This window comes from Copidosoma floridanum, unplaced genomic scaffold, assembly GCF_036245765.1.
Source record: "Copidosoma floridanum isolate Cflo_tuat_1 unplaced genomic scaffold, Cflo_Japanese_pri ptg000029l, whole genome shotgun sequence".
Classification (NCBI taxonomy): Eukaryota; Metazoa; Arthropoda; class Insecta; order Hymenoptera; family Encyrtidae; genus Copidosoma; species Copidosoma floridanum.
The window spans coordinates 2,115,912-2,137,180 of NW_028321906.1; the positions used below are offsets into that span (position 1 = coordinate 2,115,912).

General features: G+C 32.3%; 1 protein-coding gene across 1 annotated transcript; it reads right to left on the reverse strand.

The window, feature by feature from the left end:
- Positions 1-2,201: 2,201 nt before the first annotated feature.
- Positions 2,202-20,881, reverse strand: LOC149373662 (ribosomal protein S6 kinase alpha-5-like). The gene is made up of 8 exons (XM_089596060.1): positions 20,803-20,881; positions 4,759-5,052; positions 4,560-4,675; positions 4,289-4,483; positions 3,367-3,783; positions 2,726-3,280; positions 2,284-2,563; positions 2,202-2,227 (listed from the first exon to the last, which is right to left on the reverse strand). Exons 1-8 carry the CDS (start codon positions 20,879-20,881, stop codon positions 2,202-2,204), a joined length of 1,962 nt encoding a protein of 653 aa, XP_089452186.1.
- Between the last annotated feature and the right edge of the window lie 388 nt (positions 20,882-21,269).

Sequence of the window (21,269 nt, forward strand, 5' to 3'; positions counted from 1 at the left end):
TTTTTTTTTTTGTATATATATTTTAAGGAATTTATGAGAAATATGTCCAATAGGCTCTGCATTACTGTGTTACTCTGCATGTGTATATATTATCGTCATCAGCATGTTAAGTAACCGCCTCAGATTTTAATGTGATCAGTCACTTACACACCAGTGGGGACTTTATTTTACATGGCTTCCAAACCATCGGATTACAGTTTTAAAATACGCACTTGAGGAAGTAGATTCTAAGAGGTGCGAGGCAAATGAGTAAGACCAGGCCTCTAAATGATCATAATTTTGAAATAACCTATATTATGGTGAGCGAGCGTGTGGAAGCCGATTTATTAAGTCGATACGTCTCCGTAAGAATGTTGCTAATTCCTTACAGTTTTTATTTAAGTGCAGTAAGTCGTGATATTCTTGATAAGACTCTGGGGCATATGATTTTCTTTGTCGTAGTGTTACCATAAGTTATTGTTTAAGCTAAAGTGCAAAAATTCGTGATATTATTTGTCGGATTCTTAGAAGTATGGTTTTTTTCGTCAGAGTATTGCTATTTGTGAGTTTTCGAGCATTAATATTAAAGTTAATCTTTGTAAATTTGAAATGTTATGACAATTTAAAAGTCAAGATTTCAAAGTACTGGGAGCTTATTTCTGTAAAGTGAGAAAAACTATAATTTAAAATATGTTTTAAATGTAATTAATGATAATAATAATTAAGACTATGTTCAATTAAGAAGGTTGGATACATATCATCGACAATAGTGAGGGGCTCTAATTTAGTTTTTGTTTCATTCTATGTGTTATAAAAAATGAACGTACTTTTTTTGGGTAATCTTAGCCATGTAGTTATTGAGATATTTCAAAATAAAAAATGAACAATTTAACACTGGCTGTTATGAAAACAATGTTGTGATCTAAAAATAACATTCCTTAGTAATGGTTAAAAAATCGACAAAAAATATATTTTGATCCTTGAAATACTGCAGATTCGTATGATCCTCTAATTTTTATCAGTATCCATACTAATTAAAGAGAAAATCATGATTTTTTGAAATGAAAGTGAAAACTTTGGTTAGGTTTATAAAATAGATGCATGTATTCCATAAGAATAAGCAATGTTACATTCTGTCCGTAATGCTATGAGCTTCCCACACCCTTTACCCTGCTCCACCTCCCGTCTGAAAGAGTGTATCTAACCTTTTTAAACAATATCATGTACTTAAAACTTATTGCGTCTAAAATTAAATTTAATTTTATCACTTACAATGTTTCTTGCATAAATTGGAAATAAGTTTTCAGTAAAATCCTTCGGAATTGTGTCTAATAACTTCTAACTAAAAGGTTTGGTGGTATACTTAAATACAGACTTATACAATTTTCTAAAATATACTTTTACCCTCACAGACTAGTTAGTTGGAACATCAACCCGGGCCTTCTTTATGGGTCGAGATGTGGTAGGTGACCTTGTTACCACATAGGCACAAGAATCACTACTTTTATGTGAAGGATCGCTGTTTAGAGACAAATAAGATGGATCTAAGCGCCTTTTGCGCAATCGAGTCACAGCTCTAGATCCTCGATCCTCTTCCGATTCGATTGAATCGAAACGCTTTCGCTTATTTGTCCCCATTGGCTCTATAGCTGCTCTAGTTACAGATATAGAAGGCCCGCGTGACAACTCCATTTTGAAATTAACTGAGTCAGAGTATCTCTGTCTCTTCCAACTTCTCGACTCTGCTGGTCTGTGAGAGTCGATAAAAGGACTTGATGTTACCTCCTCTGCCGATTCTACCAAGTCAGAGTCTCTCCGTCTTTTTCTATTTCTCGACTCTGTTGGTCTCAAGGAATCCATCAAAGGTCTTGATATCTTTTCTTTAGCCAACTCCACCGAGTCAGAAACTCTCCTTCTCTTCCAACGTCCTGACTCTGCTGGTCTGGCAGATTCGATAAAAGAATTTGGTATCTTCTCCTCTGCCAACACCACCGAGTCAGACCTCTTCCGCTTTCGCATATTGTTTGGCTGCACTGCTCTTGCTGCAATTATACAGGACACTACATTAGTCACACACTTACATTGTTTTGTGTCATAGTAAGAATCATTAAAAAATTTATTTTTCATATTTACCATTGTACTGCTTCTGATTCCAGTTTTTATGATCATACAGTATCGCTGTCTGTGACAGTTGGTCGTCGTTAGCTTTTTGAGAGCACTTGTCAAGTAACCAGGGGTGTTGCATGAGCTCGTGGAGGCTCATTCGTTTGTTGGCGTCAGGGTATAACAAGCCCCGGAGTATACCACGGCAGTGGGCTGAAAGCTTGTGCGTCTGTTTCGGGCACTTGAAGTTGACATCGCGCTTTTGAATACAGATGGTTAAGTCGCTGTCTCGGATTATTTGCGATGGCGTCTCACCCGACAGCATTGCATACATGACGGCCCCGAGGCTCCAAACGTCGCAATGCTCGTTGTAACCTGTGCTACTATTTGTCACCTCTGGTGCCGCGTACGGTATCGTGAAGCAAGGTGTGCTAGTGCGGTGGCAGGCGTTTTTAAACTGGGCGAATCCAAAGTCGATTAACTATTTAAGAAACAAAAAAAAGTTTATACATATATTATAGTGTGAGAAAATCATTACACGTACAACAACAGCATTGAATTAACACGATAACAGCAAGAACAAAAACCGAAACAACAATAAAAAAAAGAAAAAAACAAGAAAAGCAATAAAAATAATAATTACCTTGACTGTGAGATCTTCACCTTGATTCTGGAATACAATGTTCTCAGGCTTTATATCTCGATGGATGACACCTCGCTGATGGATATACTTCACGGCTGAAGCGATGTGCCCCATGATCATGCCAACCTGGCCCTCCGTGCTCCGCCTCGGTTTATTTTGAGGCGCCAGCAGCTCACCACCTTCTAACAGCTCAGTTATGATATACACATACTTGCTGTCCTCAAAAGTTTCAACCAATTTCACCACGTTGGGGTGACCCTGACAAGCATTAAGCATATCAATCTCGTTCCTATACTGATTGTCGAGTTTGGCGAGTATTTTGACGGCGTAGCTGATGTTTGTCGTCCGTTCTTTACAACGCCGACACACTGAGAAGGAACCATTCCCCAGTATCTCAATTTTATCAAGCTCATATTTTAATAAAAATCTAGATTCTTCATAGAAAAGATGTGCTTCAAGGATTGAGCACCGGGGGCTTAATGAAGGCTGTGGCAACATTTGTGAAAAGTTGTCCAGCGAAAGATTACTTGATACAGGTGGTTTGTAGGTGTAGCCCTGTAAAAAGACATTTATTTTTATTCATTTTATAATAATACAAATACGAATAGGTAAAGGTAAGCAACTTAAGTGATAAAGCTTACCCTGAAGGTGTTCCTCAAAATTTTGCAGCTATATCCAAGGACGCTAATGTTGTCAATCTGCACACAGAAGTTATTTGTGTCAAGTTCATGATTTATCAGGGGCACCTTAGGTGGTGGCACCTCACGCTTCGCTAGTTTCTCCCAGTTAAAGCCAACACATTTAAAAAATTCGTGTTCCTTTAGCTCTTCAGCACCCCTCGGCCCACTTCCTAGTCGGTAGTCTGGAATTTTTACTAGTAAGGACGCAATGAAGCTCCCAAGACTTTCACTCATCGTTGTTGGATATGATATCTCAGACCTTACGATCCGCTGAGATATCACCGCACTGTCACGTTTTTCAATCGGCTCTGGAGAAAATGGCATTACTCCAGTTGCCAACTCGTACGTTAAAACGCCGATACCCCACCAGTCAATTGCCTGTTTTTGATTTCATGTGTAAACAGAAATTTAAGGCAATTACGTTAGACTATAAGTTTTTCTGTATAATTAATTTTTTTTTTTTTTTGTATACGCAAAATTATCAACGTGAGAGAAAACTTAAATCTTAGTTAGTTACTTTTTGACATTTTGACAATTCGGAGCGGATTAGGTGACATTTGTCAACTATGTAGCTCCACCGTTAAAATAAAACAAATCAAAAAAGATTTTACGATTTGTCGTGAAATATTTATATGATAGCAATTACTGTAATATAACTATGTCGTTAGTATTTTTGATACGTATATAACACGGCATTAACTAAGCTTAAGTATATACTACTGTTAAAATAAGTTTGCATACCGTCATTTAATAAGTCTAAAAAAGTTTAGTATTGCCCTTTTCTACTTATTGAATTTTTTCAATTTTACCAGATTTTTTGTTTTATTTGAGATATAATAGATATAAGTAACACTGTAATAATACATGAAGAAAAAATACTTACAAAGCCATATCCATCTTTGCCTTCAATGACTTCAGGCGCCATATACTCCAGTGTGCCACAATATGAGTAAGTCCTGTGTTTGGTCTTCTCTTGCATCAGGAATTGCTTCGATAAACCAAAATCGGTTAGTACAATATGCCCCTTGTTATCTAGCAGAATATTTTCTAATTTTATATCTCGGTGGATAATTCCAAACTAAAAAAAGACACAAACTTATTTAAATGAAAAAATAATTTGTAAGTATAGTTAATTTTCTAGTAGGTATACTTACTCTGTGAAGCTGTTCGATGGCAAGGATTACCTCGCCTATGTAAAATCTAGTTTCATTTTCATTGAACCTGCTTGCTCTTAGGAGATGTGTAATCAGTTCTCCACCATTAACGTAATCTGGGAATTGATAAAAAAAGATTTTTTTTTCTAATCTTTATATTGTTCTGAAGAGGATATTGATATATTAATAATGAAATTACCCAATATGAGGTGAAGCTTCTCTTGAGTTTGAAAAGCATATTGGAGTGAAACGATGAATGGTGTTTTTCTAATAGTCGCTAAAATTTGTCTTTCTGCCATCATGTGGTCAACCGTATCACTTTCCTGGATAATTTTAGCCTTTTTTATAACTTTCATGGCATAGAGATTGTTTGCGTCGATGCCTGAACGTTTACGCACCAGAAAGACTTTGCCATACGCTCCAGAGCCTAATATCTTCAACAAATCGAAATCTTCTAAATTCACACGGTGATCGTTGCTGCTAACCTTAACATCTAAACAGGGAAGAAAAAGATTTATTGCTTTTAATTGATTGTCTTTCTTCTATTTGTTTTCCTCCTAAATCTTTTTTTTTTTTTTTTTTTTTTTTTTTTTTTTCATGAACCGTAGCAATTGCTAAAGAGACCAATAATAAGACGTAATGAATTAAAAAAATAATACGTAATAATTGAAAAATTCGAATAAATGAGCAAATTTTATTACAAAATATTTACATTATACCATCCGTTATCACAATCATCGTACATAGCCAGCATTTTCATTGAACTTTGTTTTCTCACCCTAGAAAACATGTTTCTATAACTTCGAGATTCTTCTAATATTACTGAAAGAAAGTAAGAACCATGGCAATGTACAGGCTAGCATTGGCACCAGGTAATCCTATAGGTATACACTGTTTAAAAAGAGCGTGGTTATAAGAGCGTATGTGCAGCGTAATTCCGATTTGTAAAGTTATACTTCTACAGGCACGTTATGCGTGGGAATAAATCAACGATTTCAGATTTTGACCTTGTGAAAAAGTGTGATGGAAGTGGAACTCCCCCTTTCCCCCTTCGCCCCTCGTGACGTATTTCCAGTTTCCTCTACACCACATGATGTCACATCAAATCAGCATGCCACACATTTTAAGGTAGTAGTTCAGTAAAACGACTAGACAATAAATTTTTCTAAAATTTTGCGTGTGGCTTAAGTTTGCTATAGTTCATCACGAGTCCAAATTTGGAGTAGCCTTGCCGTGTAGTTTCGGAGGTATTAAAGTTAAACTGTTGATTTTTAAATACGTGAGAGATAGGAAAGCGCTTGGTTTGGGGTAGGATTCGAAACAAAATCATTCATAATTCCTGAACAAAACCATCAATCCTTTCAAAATATCGATATGTTATAAGTGATATTATAAATTAACTAAATACTTCGTCTCAAATAGCCTAGCCTTATAGTTTTTGTATTTCAGCTTTCCAAAGTTAAGAACTATTGTGTAGTTGCGTGAGAGGGACAATGACAGCCGTATACAGTAAGGACTGCATAACCAATGCATATTCTATAGTGCAGTATGCCACACGATATACCTAACTGAACTACTACCTTAAATTTTGTTTCTTTTTCTTCAAACCAATTGTAAAAAAAAAAATACAGTTCCCAAAGACACTTGAACCCCCAACCTCTTACTTTCTGGCTACGGCCCGTACCTACTCTGCTATGGGCATTTAAAAAGTGAAAATCGGCTCAAAATTTAAGAACATATATTAATTGATAATGAATTGTGATAACGATATGGACAAATATTTGGTTCAAAAATGATAATAATAATAATAATAATAATAATAATAATAATAATAATAATAATAACAATAGTAAATATTTATTATTTAATAAACACGAGTATAATAAACATCTAATATACCTAAGACATGACCAAGAGTTGATTTAGTAAATGTATACATTTTCTTAATTATTTTTATATTCCAGACAATATACGAGATCGTGAGTATCTAATAATAGCTGATCATCGTAATCATTGTAATCTAAATATTATCCGATTGGTCGTATTAGACAAAAAAAAGGTGGACGAAGACAAAGAGCAGGAAGACAACGAAACATTTAAAATAAAGGTTAAGTTGTTGCAGCAGCTTGAATTCACCGACAACAAAAATATTAAAAACAGGTGAATGCATTAATTCTAGTTATAGCACCTCTTATTCATCTATAAAACAACGTACAAGCTTCTTCGGCTCCTAATATAAAAAATATAGAAGCAAGCTTTACCAAGACAAAAGCAATATGAGCATGACAATGACAGTAAAATATTTAATTATTAATTATACTGTTCTATCCTTACAAATTACTATAATTTAACATTTCTAGCATTCACATAAGAAACTTTATTTTATATTTATCAAAAGATTGAGATATATCATTTGTCCAGACACATACTGCATGACAACACCCATATTGGCCAGGTGCGTGTCATGCAGCGCCACTCTTGGTGTCCAAATCATGCAACGATGCAACCGCGGGTACCCACATTATACGTCAACATCATACACCGATACACACTTTTAGTAATAATCAATCAATTAGCAAAAAATTAGTATATTTATTCATCTGATAATATATGTTATCGTAAAAACAGGCTTTAGTTATATCACACACTCAATTTGTTTTAACTCTGAAGCCTTAAAAAAAGGTAAATAGTTAGTTAAAAATCGTCATGTGTGCGATGTTACAGAATTTCGAAGTGATGGAGTGAGCAATTTAATAGCTGCCGTCGTAATAACGCAGACCTCATTTACTTTAGCTCCCTGCAAAGTTAACCTACATGTTCGTTTTATTCAGATTGTTTTGAAAATTGTCTAAGTTGCAACGCACATGAAAATTACTTTTATTGACAGTTGGATAATCATCGAAATTTATGTAATTTTACTGTAATATGTCCTTGCGCTACTGCAACACTGAACAACACAGCACTTTCTTACACCCATATTTCATAAATCTTTAAATAATAGAAATCACAACGCTCATGTCTTGTTTCGCGTATTTATCTTTCTTTTTGCTGTCTGCTTTTGAGAGTGTGTTCTGGATCGAAAATTTACGCGGCTTCATTAATAAATATATCGTTAAACGCGCGGTGGCTCAGTTGGCTAGGTCGTGGATTGGCACGCGGGAGACCGTGGTTCGATTCCCGGCCAGTGCATCTTTTCGGGCAAGTACCTCTGTGATTTTTCACATGTGCTTTTCCACCACACAATGCTTCTCGAGGAGGGTTTAGGCGACCTTCTTGCAGGAAAAATTGCCTAACTTTCCTTTACCCTCCCTCCTAGTAATGATAGGCTTCCCATCCCATTTCTTATCCCTTTCCCAAGTACTAAGTGCCCATAGTAGTGCCCTTAAAAAGGTGCCGGACGTATACCACTCTAATAAAAAAAAAAAAAAAGAAATGAAATGAAGGAAATTCGCTATGCGCCTATGTCAGGTGGCGCCGTCAAGTGAGAAAAATTGTCCCTCGCTAAAATCGCCAGAATACATGGAGCCTTATAGGAAAACTTTTGAATAAGTTAAAAGAAAGTTTATTAAAAATGGATTGGCCAAATGAATCAGTGATTCAAGTGTGTATTATGTTAATGTACAGTAATAAGTTTTGGTTAGTGTTGTCATATGTACGACAAGATTGGGAAAAATATAAACATGGTATGCGACTGTGCAAACACAACATACATATGTGTATTTACATGCTTGCACTTGTATGGAGCTTCAGAAACACAAGTACTGCTTACATTTATCTGTTTCTCACAACACAGTGTTCAATAAAAACTAATACTAATGACAGGTTAGGTTAACTTTTACACATTTATACTACGTTCCCATGGATTACTTGTGTTGTTTTAGCTTTACACAAGTGTAAGCATGTATATGCACTCAAATATGCTGTGTTCTCAGTCGCAATCTATATTTTCATTTTCTTCAATCTTGTAGTACACATGACAACACCAAACAAAATTTATTACTGTACACTAACATAAGACACACTAAAATCACTGGCTCATTTGGTCCATTCACTCTTAACGACCTTCTTTTTAACTTTAAAAAATGGAAAAAAAAGTTATGAAATGAAATATAAAAAAATAATTGTATAAAATATGAAATAAAACAAAACAAAAAATGAAAAAAAAAAAAAAAAAATCAAAAGAAACAAACCAGGGGGTATAAATGGGTCATGAGACCCACAGTAAGAACAGAGTTCCTTAACCATGAGATGAGTATACTTCATGGTTGAACTTCGTGAGTACTAAACTCAATTTTTTTTTTTATTCGTTTTTTAAGTCTTTATTTGAGTGAATTACATAATTGGAGTACTAATTTTTATAGAGCTTCGTTCTTTCTATGGGTCTAGTGACCCCCTAGTTACTTGAGAAATTGTATGTCTTTATACTCATCTCATGTTTAAAGAACTTCGTTCTTACCATGGGTCCCATGCCCCATGTATACCCCCTGGCTAGTTTCTTTAATTTTTTTTTTTTTTTTTTCATTTCTTGTTTTATTTTATTTCCTACTTCATATCATTATTGTTTCATAATTTATTTCATAATTTATTTTTTATTTTTTGTACTTCCTTTAATTCATTTTTTTATTTATTTTTCTATTTAATCTTTTTTTTTTCATTCCATTTTTAATTTAATTTTTTTTTCCACTTCATTATATTTTTTTATTTCTGTTTGTATTTTATTTCATTTTTTTTGGTATTTGATTTCATTATTGTTTTTTCTTCAATTTTTTTTTAATGCAATTCCTTTTTTTCCATTCTTAAACATTTTGTTTCCTGTATTTTTATATTTTTTTTTGTTTTATTTCATTGTTTAATGTCTTTTCTGATTTTATTTTATTCTTTTTATATCATTTTTTAGTTATTTTTCATATTATCAATTTTATAAATTACTATATTTATAGAATTATGTGACATTGTTACATAATTTTTCTGTCAAATTCGAAATAAGCACCCTTAAAAACCATTGGTACGTTCTGCAACTCTATTGTATGTGTTGATTTTAAGAATTTAGTTAATTATCAAAGAATTTATTAATAACAGTAATTATTAGCCTTATTTTAATGCCAAAAAAACATCAGGTTTAAAAAAAATCGGTCGGTATTTTATGCTTTTAATATTTAATGCGTAATAACACACCTTATTCGATTTAATCTACATAACCATATTTATGGTAATTAAATTTTTTGTTTTTTTTAATTTAGTATTAAAAAAAAAATTTTTTTTTAAGAAGGAAAAGACTTTTAGTAAGTGACTGTCGTTTTCTGGAAATCTGTCGTTTTTAAAGTTCCAGCCTCCCAAGCACACGACATAAAGAACTTCGTTTTACTAAGTGATCAAATAAATAATTCATCATTAATTGAATGTATTATCAGTGTATGCATATGAAAATGAAAATAAGTTACGAACCATACTGTAAGTAGAAGAAACCGAAAGATATCAATTTGGCAGTGCTCGTAGCAGAGTGGGTAAGAGACTCGACTGATGTGCAGGAGATCGAGGGTTCACATTTCTTTATTGGAATTTTTTTTTTTTTTTTTTTAGAATTGTAAAAGAAAAAATTTCAAAGTCAAATAAAAATTTTTTAAAAATTAATAATTAAAATTAATTAATTAAAAATAAATTTCTTGAGAGTGTGAAGGGGAATGGTGGGCCAAAGTGTGGAGGAGAGTAGCGCGGCAAGGTTGGAAGATATATGGTGGGGTGAGGGGAAGTGTGTAGGGAACTGAAGGTGAGGACTATGGGAAAGGGGGGAAACTTAGTTGGAAGAGGATTTTTAGAATTTTAGTTCCCCCAGTACGTGATATAAAGAACTTCGTTCAAAAAAAAAAGTATAATGTTACATTCGAACATCTTACAACTGTTCTTGGCACCCCATAGTTCATTTTTAGAACGAAGTTTTTTATGTCGCGTGCTTGGGGGATTGGAATTTTAAAAACGATAAATTTCCAGAAAACAGAAGTCGCTTATGAGAAGTCTCTTCCTCCTTTTAAAAAAATTTTTTTTCTAAATAATAAATTTAAAAAAACAAAAAATTAAACTACCTCAATATTTAAAATGATTATATAGATTAAATCAAATAAGGCGTGTTATTACGCATTAAACATTAGTATTTTGTGCATGAAATTCACCGATATTTTTTAAACATGATGTTTTTTTGGCATTGAAATAATGCTAATTATTACTGTAATAAATAAATTATTTGATAAATACATAAATTATTAAAATAAACATATACAATATAGTTGCAGAACGTATCAATTGTTGTTAAGGGCGCTTATTTCAAATTCGACAAACAAATTATGGTACAATGTCTCATAATTATATAAATATAGTAATTTATTAATTCAACAATAAATCAATATGCAAGATCATTGTATATGAATATTTTGAGTTGCATATTGCTTTTATAGTTTTTAAGGGCACTGATTTAGAATTTGATAAACAAATAATGGCAAAGTGTAATTAAATAACAATATAAAAATAAAATAAAAATTGTAATAATTGGCTATAGAATTGCAAAAACATAAGAAAGAAAAAAAATAATTTGAAAAAAATTCATGTACAGAAATTCAATAAAAAAAATCCAAACAAAATGCAATTATAAACAAGTAAAAATAAAAATGAAATGAATGATCTAATATAAAAATAAAAAAATTCAATAAAAAAAAAAATACAATAAATATAAATATCAAATGATGAGAAAAATAAAATAGAAAATAACATGAAAAATAATTAAAAAATAGAATTAAAAAAAGGGAATGAAATCAGAAATGACAATAAAAAATAAAATGAAATGGAAAAGGAAATGAAATAAAGACACAGGAAATAAAATTTTAAAAAGTGAAAAAAACGAAATACAAAAAAAAAATAAACGAAAATTAAAGAAAAAAAAGTTATGAAATGAAATATAAAAAAAATAAAATGAAATCAAAAAAGACATGAAAAAATACAATGGAATACAAAAAAAGTAAATGAAAAAAAGGAGATTAAATAGAAAAAAAAAAAAAAAAAAAATCAAAAATAAAGTAAAGGAAGTTTAATAAAAAAACAAATTAAAAGAATCAAACCATGGGGTATAAATGGGTCATATGACCCACGGAAAGAACGAAGTTCTGTAAACACAAGATGAGTATAAAGTCACACAATCCGTCAGGTAACAAGGGTCACCAGACCTATAGGAAGAATGAAGCTCTATAAAAATAAGAACTGCATTCATGTAGTTCACTAAAAACAAAAACTTGAAAAACGAGTAAAAAAGAAAAAAAAAAATTTAGTTCAGTACTCACGATAGTTAATTACGATAGTTAAATTTTCTTATTTTTTTTTTGTTTTTCAAGTTCTTGTTTTAGTGAACTACATGAATGCAGTTCTTATTTTTATAAAGCTTCGTTCTTCCTATAGGTCTCGTGACCACCTTGTTACCTGAAAAATTGTAATTCTTTATTTCATGTTTTTCGACACACATCTCATGTTTAGTTATTTTTCGGCACTCATCTCATGTTCAAAGAACTTCGTTCTCACCATGGGTCCTATAATCCATTTATTCCCCCCTAGTTTGTTTCTTTTTTTTTAGTTTCCTTAATTTAATTTTAATTTTCTTATTTTATATTTTTCTATTTAATTTTAGATTTGTGTAACTGCAATTTCCTAATATTGATACTATTTATGCATACGCGATGATAATATCTGTAAATTTGACGAAATACTTTCATTCTTTCTTTAATTAAGCAAAAATAACAGTAATTTGGTACCCCGGATTTCCTGTTTTCGCCACTACGCACGCTGGCGCCGAGTCATCTATCCTCTCCTGTCACTTGCACCTAGCCAATACCCTGTGATCACGCATGCTGCTGCCAGACTTGTGGTGAACAAACGTTTGATGCAAATGATCACATATGACCATTATGTTCTACTTTATTTTGCAAAATTTATTTCTAATAAGAAAAATTATTTGTTGTATTTAAGTTCTTATTTAGTTATGTGTATGATTAAGCTCTTAGTATATTAAAATGTATATATGCATATTAAATTTTATACCTTTTTTGTTGTATACGTTACCTTTGTTTTCCAAATAATTAATAGTATTTAAAATTATGTTTAATTCCCAAAAGATTTATTTTCGCTATTTAAATGATATGTATTGAATAAATAATTATATTGTTTATGTATATTATTCATTGAAAGGAGTACTTCAGTCATAGATTATTATCTAAAATCAGTCGTGCTTTAATTTTTTTAAATGTGCTCCTCGATCATTCGTTAAATTCCTTAAGAATGTTGTTTTAAAAAACTATCCGTAATAATCTATAAATAGACCCATCCAACAGCTTCTCCCTGCATCGAGTATAAAGCTTTCTCATATTTTTTCTCATATTCAGCAACCACTGTTCATCATTTTGACAGCCAATCAGAGAGCAGCATTAACGGAACTCGTGGGAGATAATATTTTCTTGTATATTTCTAACTTATAGAGAAGTTGTCAGCGTTTTGCGTAGTCTTAACATAGGTTATCCGCAAATTGAACCTCACTTTACAATGTGCGACAACGTCGTTATGACTCTCCTCACTATATACTATACTTCCTTGAGTAAGAAGTGCACAGGTCTGGTTCTCAAAACTTCTAGGGATAATTCTCGGAGGTTTTCAACTAAGTTCTCGCATGACCTACGACTATAACTATGCATTTGAATTAGTATGTTAAATGCGACAACTAAACATATGCATTGCACGCCTGGCGCAAATTACCGAGCCGCCGAAGAACCAAGGTCTGCTGTACGAGCAGAAAGTAGCAACGCCAAATTCAGCTCTGGATCGTCTGTCTGGCAGGTAAAATTTACCTAGCTTCTCAGACTCTATTCTAATCTCATGCTTTATTACTGTCCTTTAGCGACATGCTTGGTAAAACATTGTGTTTGAACCTTCAGCGTACGCATTACGCCAATATTTAGATTTTGTTGTAAAATTATGATTGGCAATGTAAGTTATTTAATTATAACTATTAGTTAATTACTATCCTTTTAACCCGTTGACTTAATAATCGTACCTGTAATATGATGATTATTAAGTCGTTTAATTATGAGTCTATCTGCAAATAAGCATCTTATGTTAATATTGATGTAAGTTGAAACATCCGTTTTCTTGTATGCTGTCAAATTGAATGTACATTAATTTTTTTTTTCATATTATAGTGCTCTACGTCCGGCTCCTTTGATGAGGGCAATATTATTGGCGCTTAGCACTTAGGAGAAGAAAGTGAAGCGGGATAGGAGGCCTCCCATTACTGGGAGGGGGGTTGGGGGTAATTAGGCAATTTTTGCTGCGAGAAGGTCGCCTAAGCCTTCCTTGAGGAGCACTGCGTGGTGAAAAAGCACATGTGAAAATTCACAGAGGTACTTGCCCGAAAAAGTTGCACTGGCTAGAAATCGAACCACGGTCTCCTGTGTGCCAATCCACGACCTAGCCGACTGAGCCACTGCATGCTCTAGAATATATATATAGATACTAGGGGGCTTCGCATACTGCGCGCTCCACGTGCCAACCCCCCAAACTTTTTGATTAAACATTTTTCCAATGATTATTTAATCCACATAGAATGATTAAATTTTAAAAATAATTCCAAGCAATAACACGACTTTGATTAGTCTTTGAGGGCGATAGATGTAGCCAGCGCTTGTCTACTCAATCTCATACATAGGGGAGACCAGAGTAACCGTGGCAGTCTGGGTCTGCGTGGCATTTAAATAAAAAGAAAACTAATGATGAGTTTTAAGTTTTTTTTTTTTTTGAACACCTATATTGATGTCTCTTAAATTCTCTTAAATATTATTAGGCATTATAATGAGTATTTATCCATTTAAAAAAAAGTTTTATATTGGTCGTATTTACATTGACCGGATTATCATTTTCAACAGTTGTTTAAATATAGCCTATTATAGCAACATTTTTACAATCGGGCTTAATTGAAAGCTGGACTCGTTAGCTACCATTTCCTTTTTTTAATTTTTTTAAGAAAATAAGAAACAACAAAGTTATAACAAAAACAAGCAAGCGTGTCATATGGGGCACAGCGTAGCATCTGGCTGGGGCAGAGCGTAGCCTGGCCACGGCAGTGCGAGCGCTGGCGCGAGCGTTACACAGCTGATTTTTAGGTGAAGTTTTTTGCAGAACAACGTAAACAATATGTAGTTTACCTGTTAAGATTACAAAAAATACGCGAAGAAATTCACTGAAAGCTTTAAATATTAACAAAATAGTACAATTAAATGAACATCGGAGTGCGAATGCTACTATTTGCAATCGAAATAATATATCGATTCCAGACTGCCCAACCCTTTTTGCTACTGATTTTCCAGAGAAACAGAATTTATTAAATAATTTACTTTGATTTAATGCGGTAAATAACATATTCAAAAGCCAAAGAATGTTATTACAGAAATTTAATGTGTTCATGATTTAGTGTAATAAGTTCACTTACAATGTAAAGAAAGATTCGAAAATAAAAAATTAAATTACTTAACTTTTTTTTCTATAGCACACACCTTTTAACTATTATGTATCCCTTACGCTACGAATGCTTCTGCCCGTACTACACCATCTCCACCCATGGGGCATAGTAGAGCTGTTTGAGAACGAGAAATTTTTTTTATTCTGAATTTTAAATGTTGCACAATAATTTTTTAACTTGTAGGCTACGTTCACAAGTATCATAGTTTTACAACACAATTTTCAGCTACTCTAATCCTCATTCCTTTAAGAAATACAGCTCAATAAAGTTAGAGTGCCCTGCGTGCCCTGATCTCCCCTACATTGAAAAGTACTGCCTTTCGTCACTCACGACCAATCAGACCACGACGTATTCCGTCGACAGTCACGTTGTAGTCATTCTTTTAGGATAAGATTTGATGATTTTTACATACATTTTTTATGGTAATTATTTCATTTCTAAAAGACTTTATTAATATTATGCCATCTCTTAAGATGAAACGATCATGATTCCTAAAAGATGCTATTTTCAGGTTTGTGGGTAAGGGATTCTATAATCTTTCTTTGAACTGTTTTGATGTACTCGTGATATTGAGTACTGATAAGCACCAAAACTTTCCATATTTTTCTACCTTATCACTTTTACATGGGTTATTAGAAGAGCGGGCGATTAAATCATCACAAAATATACTCATAAAGCAGAACGTTATAGTATACGTGCGACCGTGACCCCACGACTTCCTAATAGTCAACATAGTGACTCTCTTCGCGGCAATTATTTATACAAAAACACAAGAGAACGTCACAGTATGTAATCTAAAATACGAAAAGTATATTGTAAGCGACGAGCGTTGTAATTTTAAAAAGTTGTTGATTTCGGTTTATATAAAGACATTTCTTTGCGATTTTATCAGATTCAAAAGAAGAATTGACTGTACATAAATCTTTTATTAAATGGTTCAAAGTAACGCCCTAATACTTTCATATTCTTCTGACATAGCAAGGCATTAATTTATTTGATGTAAGGCTTGCATGAAGTACCTGTCAACAGTCAATATTACTTAGTTTGATTTTGTTAAAATATGAGTTCTAGACAGTATTATTCAAAGACTGTCCTACAAAATGTATGTTTCGCCAAAAGAAAAAAAAAAAACTTGATCTTTTTTAAACTTTGATTTCATAACATTACAGAGCTACAGATTCTTTAGAGAGAGAGATCTACAGGGCTACAGATTTTATTTGTCAGTATATTTAAAGGCTTTAAAAAATTTTTACAAAATATTAATTCACTTCACCAAAATTACCTAATCTTTTATTTTTGTTAAAAAGACATAATAATAAATAAAGTAATAGTTGTTTCATAATTAATTAATTCTTACAACAAAGAATTGTTTATTGCGAAAATACGTACGAAAACCGTAAAAGCGATGTATGAGTTACTTAAACAATTATTTTTATTAAACAATTTCTCGTTCTACTACTTTAAAAGTAAATTATTCTTGTATGATTATCAACCATTCAAATCACTAAGTTTAATGAAGCTTAGGTTTACGCAGCATCTTATTCAGGGCACCCCAGGATGATGTTGAGGTTTCCTATCGTATCGATCAGATTATGTTGATAAAATTACAGCGGTGTAACACGACTTATTAAAGTATAGCTATTTTATTGAACGATACATAAATCACTTAATTTCTTGATTGCGTCTTTGACAGTTAAAAAAAATGAGAAATAAGGTTATATTTCAATCATCTGACATGTTATTTTTTCCTTGAGCACTAAATTATATTGCCAAATATGGGCTTGATTAAATATGCAAAACGGTAAAGTTCAGCAGTAATATTTCTTTTTCTAATGAAACAGTTAATTTTTTAACAAATTTAGATAGTTAACTAAATACTCAAAATAATTTTATTTTCAAGATGAAAAATAATTAAGTTCTCTGGATTACTGATTATTTATCATCGTATTTCATATTTATTATAAATAATTAAACTCTTTCGACAATTAATTTGTCTACGAAGACAGCAAAATGGTTCGAGTAATAATTTACGTCTGTTACTAAAAATAATAACGTTTATTGCTGATAATTAATTTATTCATTAGAAAATCCTAGTTCAAATTACTCTCCCTTTGCCTCCAGAGGCCCTTACTGAGAATAAATAAAATAAAATCTAGATAGGTCATGCTTCTAGTCTTTCAGAAAAAATCACAAAATGGAATCGAAAATTCTGGTGATTTAAAATCTTTGACTGTGGTAATTAAAGATGTTAAGAAAACTGTACACTATTCAAAGGCATTGAAATATATTAATCATACAAAGTGGAATAACTTAAGGAAAAATTTGATTATTTTAAAAGCATTTGTTAAATCAGTTTATTTGATACAACAGTCCACGCAATACATACATACGAAGATTTTTTTTAAAAAACGCGTGTCAACACGAATTTATTTTACTATCCATAAACGCAGCATTGAGAGATATCACGCACACGATAAATTCTTGTAAGTAATTATATAGATGTAGCTTGAATGACGAAAACAATAAAAAATTTACGATATTTGTTTTTGATTGAATTTTAATATCTCGTTTATTTCGAAGCCTACGAAGATAAAAATATTTTTCGTGCGTATGTTGTGTGATAACGAAAGTTACAAAAGATTTAAAATACTCAGTTTTTTAATAACTTTGCAAAATTGAAACTTCGTACACTTCGTACAATTTTTTTAATGTTCCTTCATTGGATGTTAATGATAAAATTCCAGGAGCAATATATTAGACACTAGTCTAGATTGAGACTTTAATAGTTGATAAGTACAAAAGATGTCAAACCATGAGCTACCTCGGTAAAATATATATTTAAAAACTAAAATCAACACGGGATAAGATGCAAAGAAAAATCTAATAAATAAAAAAAGAAAAACCTTGTCTCGAAGGTCTTAATAGAATATTAATTATACACAAAGGCCTTCTATGAGTTAATTAATTATGCTTAAAAATAAATGAAAGGAAAAAAGGTGGCACAAAACACAGAGTATAACAACTTGTCGGGATTCATATACAAAAGTAAAGACTATTTTTTTACGTCCTTAACATAACAAACATTCCTTGCGACTCCAGCACAAACGTACAGCGATTGTGTTCACCGGGTGCTAAAGTTAAACTTTGCGTCCATGGCATAAAAATATTTACGTATATAAAAGTTTAGGTGAATGCTAATAGTACGGCTGTAAGGTTTTTTTTATTATCAACAGGAAACAAACAAAAGCCATATTATTGGATTGTCTTCGTGTTGAATAGTTTTGAAAGTTTTTTTTTTTATTTAGGAAACAAAGCCATGCTGATTATTTCTTCAAAGTATTATATATTCCTAGTACTTGTCCCGTCACAGTCAAGGAAGCTTCTTCCTTTTGCTTAAGCTCTCAATAAATGGTGACACAATCAAGCCTACTTGTACGTAGAAAAGTGTGAGAATTTTTTTTCCTTTTTTTTAAGGACAAATGGAGCCACACATTAGAAAACTCTGAAGATGAAATAATATTTATTTCTTTAGTAAGCGAAGAGAAAGTTTAACGATATGAGAACTTAGCCATGTCCAGAAAAGTTGCTTATCGCTTTTAGTTACCTATGATACGTCACACACATATCCATATAATATGTGCCAACAGAAGTGCTCATTACATTTCGATGTACACGAGTAAAATTCTCGCTACATACACATTACATCAGATAACATATTCTAACTATTCACCAGTGAGCGTGTAATATTTTTTAATTTGTTTTTCTTCTAATTGCAAACTTTATGCATTAATTATGAGTAATACATGTTTACAAATGGATTATGTGTGTGTCTACCGCAAGTCGGATGACGTTTAGTTCAATAACTTGAACTACTCTGCCTAGTTTCTCATTTCTGGATTATTTTAATATACGGTAATCCCTCTGAATCATAACGATTATCCACAGTCACAAACATTTAATTGACAAAATCCACAAAAAATATTTTAGCCCCTACTTTGAGACAATATTTTTTTGTTGAGGCATATCCTTTAAACTGGTCTCATTTTACACGTAATCTTATCTACTTTGAGGGAGAAATTTTGAGTACGGGTTGCAGTGAAGGTGACACTATTTTTATACGACATACATGTAAAAATTATATCTGTGCAAGTGATATCTATACATATGATTTTAACATACATATAGATGTATATATACGCACCTATCGGTCTATTCAAAGAAAATATTATGTATAGGTGGCTGTTGCTTAGTCATTTATCGCTACAATCTGTTTTTTAGATTGACGCAAGCGTATAGTATAAATACACTTTAGGACAATACAAACTTACAAACCTTCACCTAACAATGCATTTTGTAAAAAAAGTATGTCCTCCTCATCATAAAAAAGTTGACACTTTTAGCTGTTGTATATTTTCTTAATAACATTGTAGAGAAAAAAATATTTTTTGATACTGTAAATTGAGTACCCATTTCTGAATGCCACCGGACAAAAAAAAATTCACAAGGGTGTTGGTAATAAAAAACAAACAAACAGATAATAGATTCAAAAAATTGCCATTATATTGCTAATAAATATTTACGACTCGAGGTCTGAAAATTAAGTACAAAATTTCACACCAGATAACAGTAGCTTAAATTTCAATTTTTCTCTCTCCTTGCTGCTATCAATATTTATAGGGTGGAAATGTTTTTACTTTGTTGGCGCAAATTGTTATGCGGCTCTTTTACCGTCAAGCTTGAATCAGATGGCGCCAGGGCACGTCGCGCCTGTCATACTTACACACCGTCAAATTTACAGTTGTGTATTGTGTCCGTAAGCCTATCTGTGTGATAAGCAAAGCAGAAGACATAACCTTTGTAAATGATTGCTGTTGTTTGCAGACAATTTTTGTTTGCATTTACGTTTAAAGATAGTAGGGAAAATGAAGTGCAGTGTAATATCCTGCGATGAGAAAGTGAAATTTAAATTTCCTTCTGATTGTGTGATAAAAAAAGTGGCTCGAAGCAATTGGAAGACCAACATTTTTGCCGTTTCCAAGTCATGGCTCACCTGACCACGAGTTTTGCTTTTCTTTCACTGACTCTTGCTCCTTTCCCTTTTAATAGCTTTTTTAATTCTGAAACTTTTAAGCTCCCATAATATTTTTTCTTGTCTTCCTTATTCACTTTAAAATTTTAAATATTGCGCTTCACCACTACACTTTAATTTCCTATGTACATACAATACTCAAAAGTAATGTTGTGTGAGTGAGACGGCCATGACAGCCGCGACGTGCCCTGGCGCCATCTGATTCAAGTTTGACGGTAAAAGAGCCTCATACGTACAAAAATATTAAATAGGATACATTCGAGAAACGCATATGTATCTTTTATTTAAATAAACGTATTTTACGAATATTGTAAGAGCAAAGAATCAAAGCTTCTTCTTTGCTTGCACGTGATTAGCAAGTAACACGCCACAATATATAATATTAATATAGTGTGATATACAACTTAGAGGTCAGTAGACAAGTTTTTACCGATTTCAATATTTAGTTGTCTATAATACAATGTATGTATTCGCTACCTTATTAGTAATGAGTAATAATAGAAAAAAAAGTTATATAACAAGAATTTGAGACTGTCTGAGTCTGTTAAAACTTAAAAAAGTACCAAGAGTTATCAGCGTATATGTTATAAGTATCACAAATACTATTTTACCTTCGTCACAATCCTTCAAGTCCTCAAGCTGCTCTATTTTTGTAGATGCACTCAATTCGCAACTTTTCCTTTCAGCCATCTTTTAAGTTCTTATTTTCACTTTATTTTTAAAAGTTGTCAAGCGCTTAATCTTTTTCTCCACACAAACAGGTTAAACAATTTTAATAGCCAGAATTTCGTTTACCACTTAAAAAAATTAAACCCACTGACCAAATTATGTAAAAGGACGTGTATCTATGAATTATAAATAATACGACCTAGTACAACTGGATTCAACAAAGAAACTGAACGCACAGTGCTCATACGACAGAGCTATAATGATTTGGCCATTAAAAAACGATTTCTAGTGATAAAGTTATTGTCTGTAGCCTACGTTATTATGGAGCTTTGAAACTACAAAATTTAAGAATGTGTGATATTTTCAAATACGTTTTCTTCCACGACGATCGTTTTAACGAGGCCAAAAA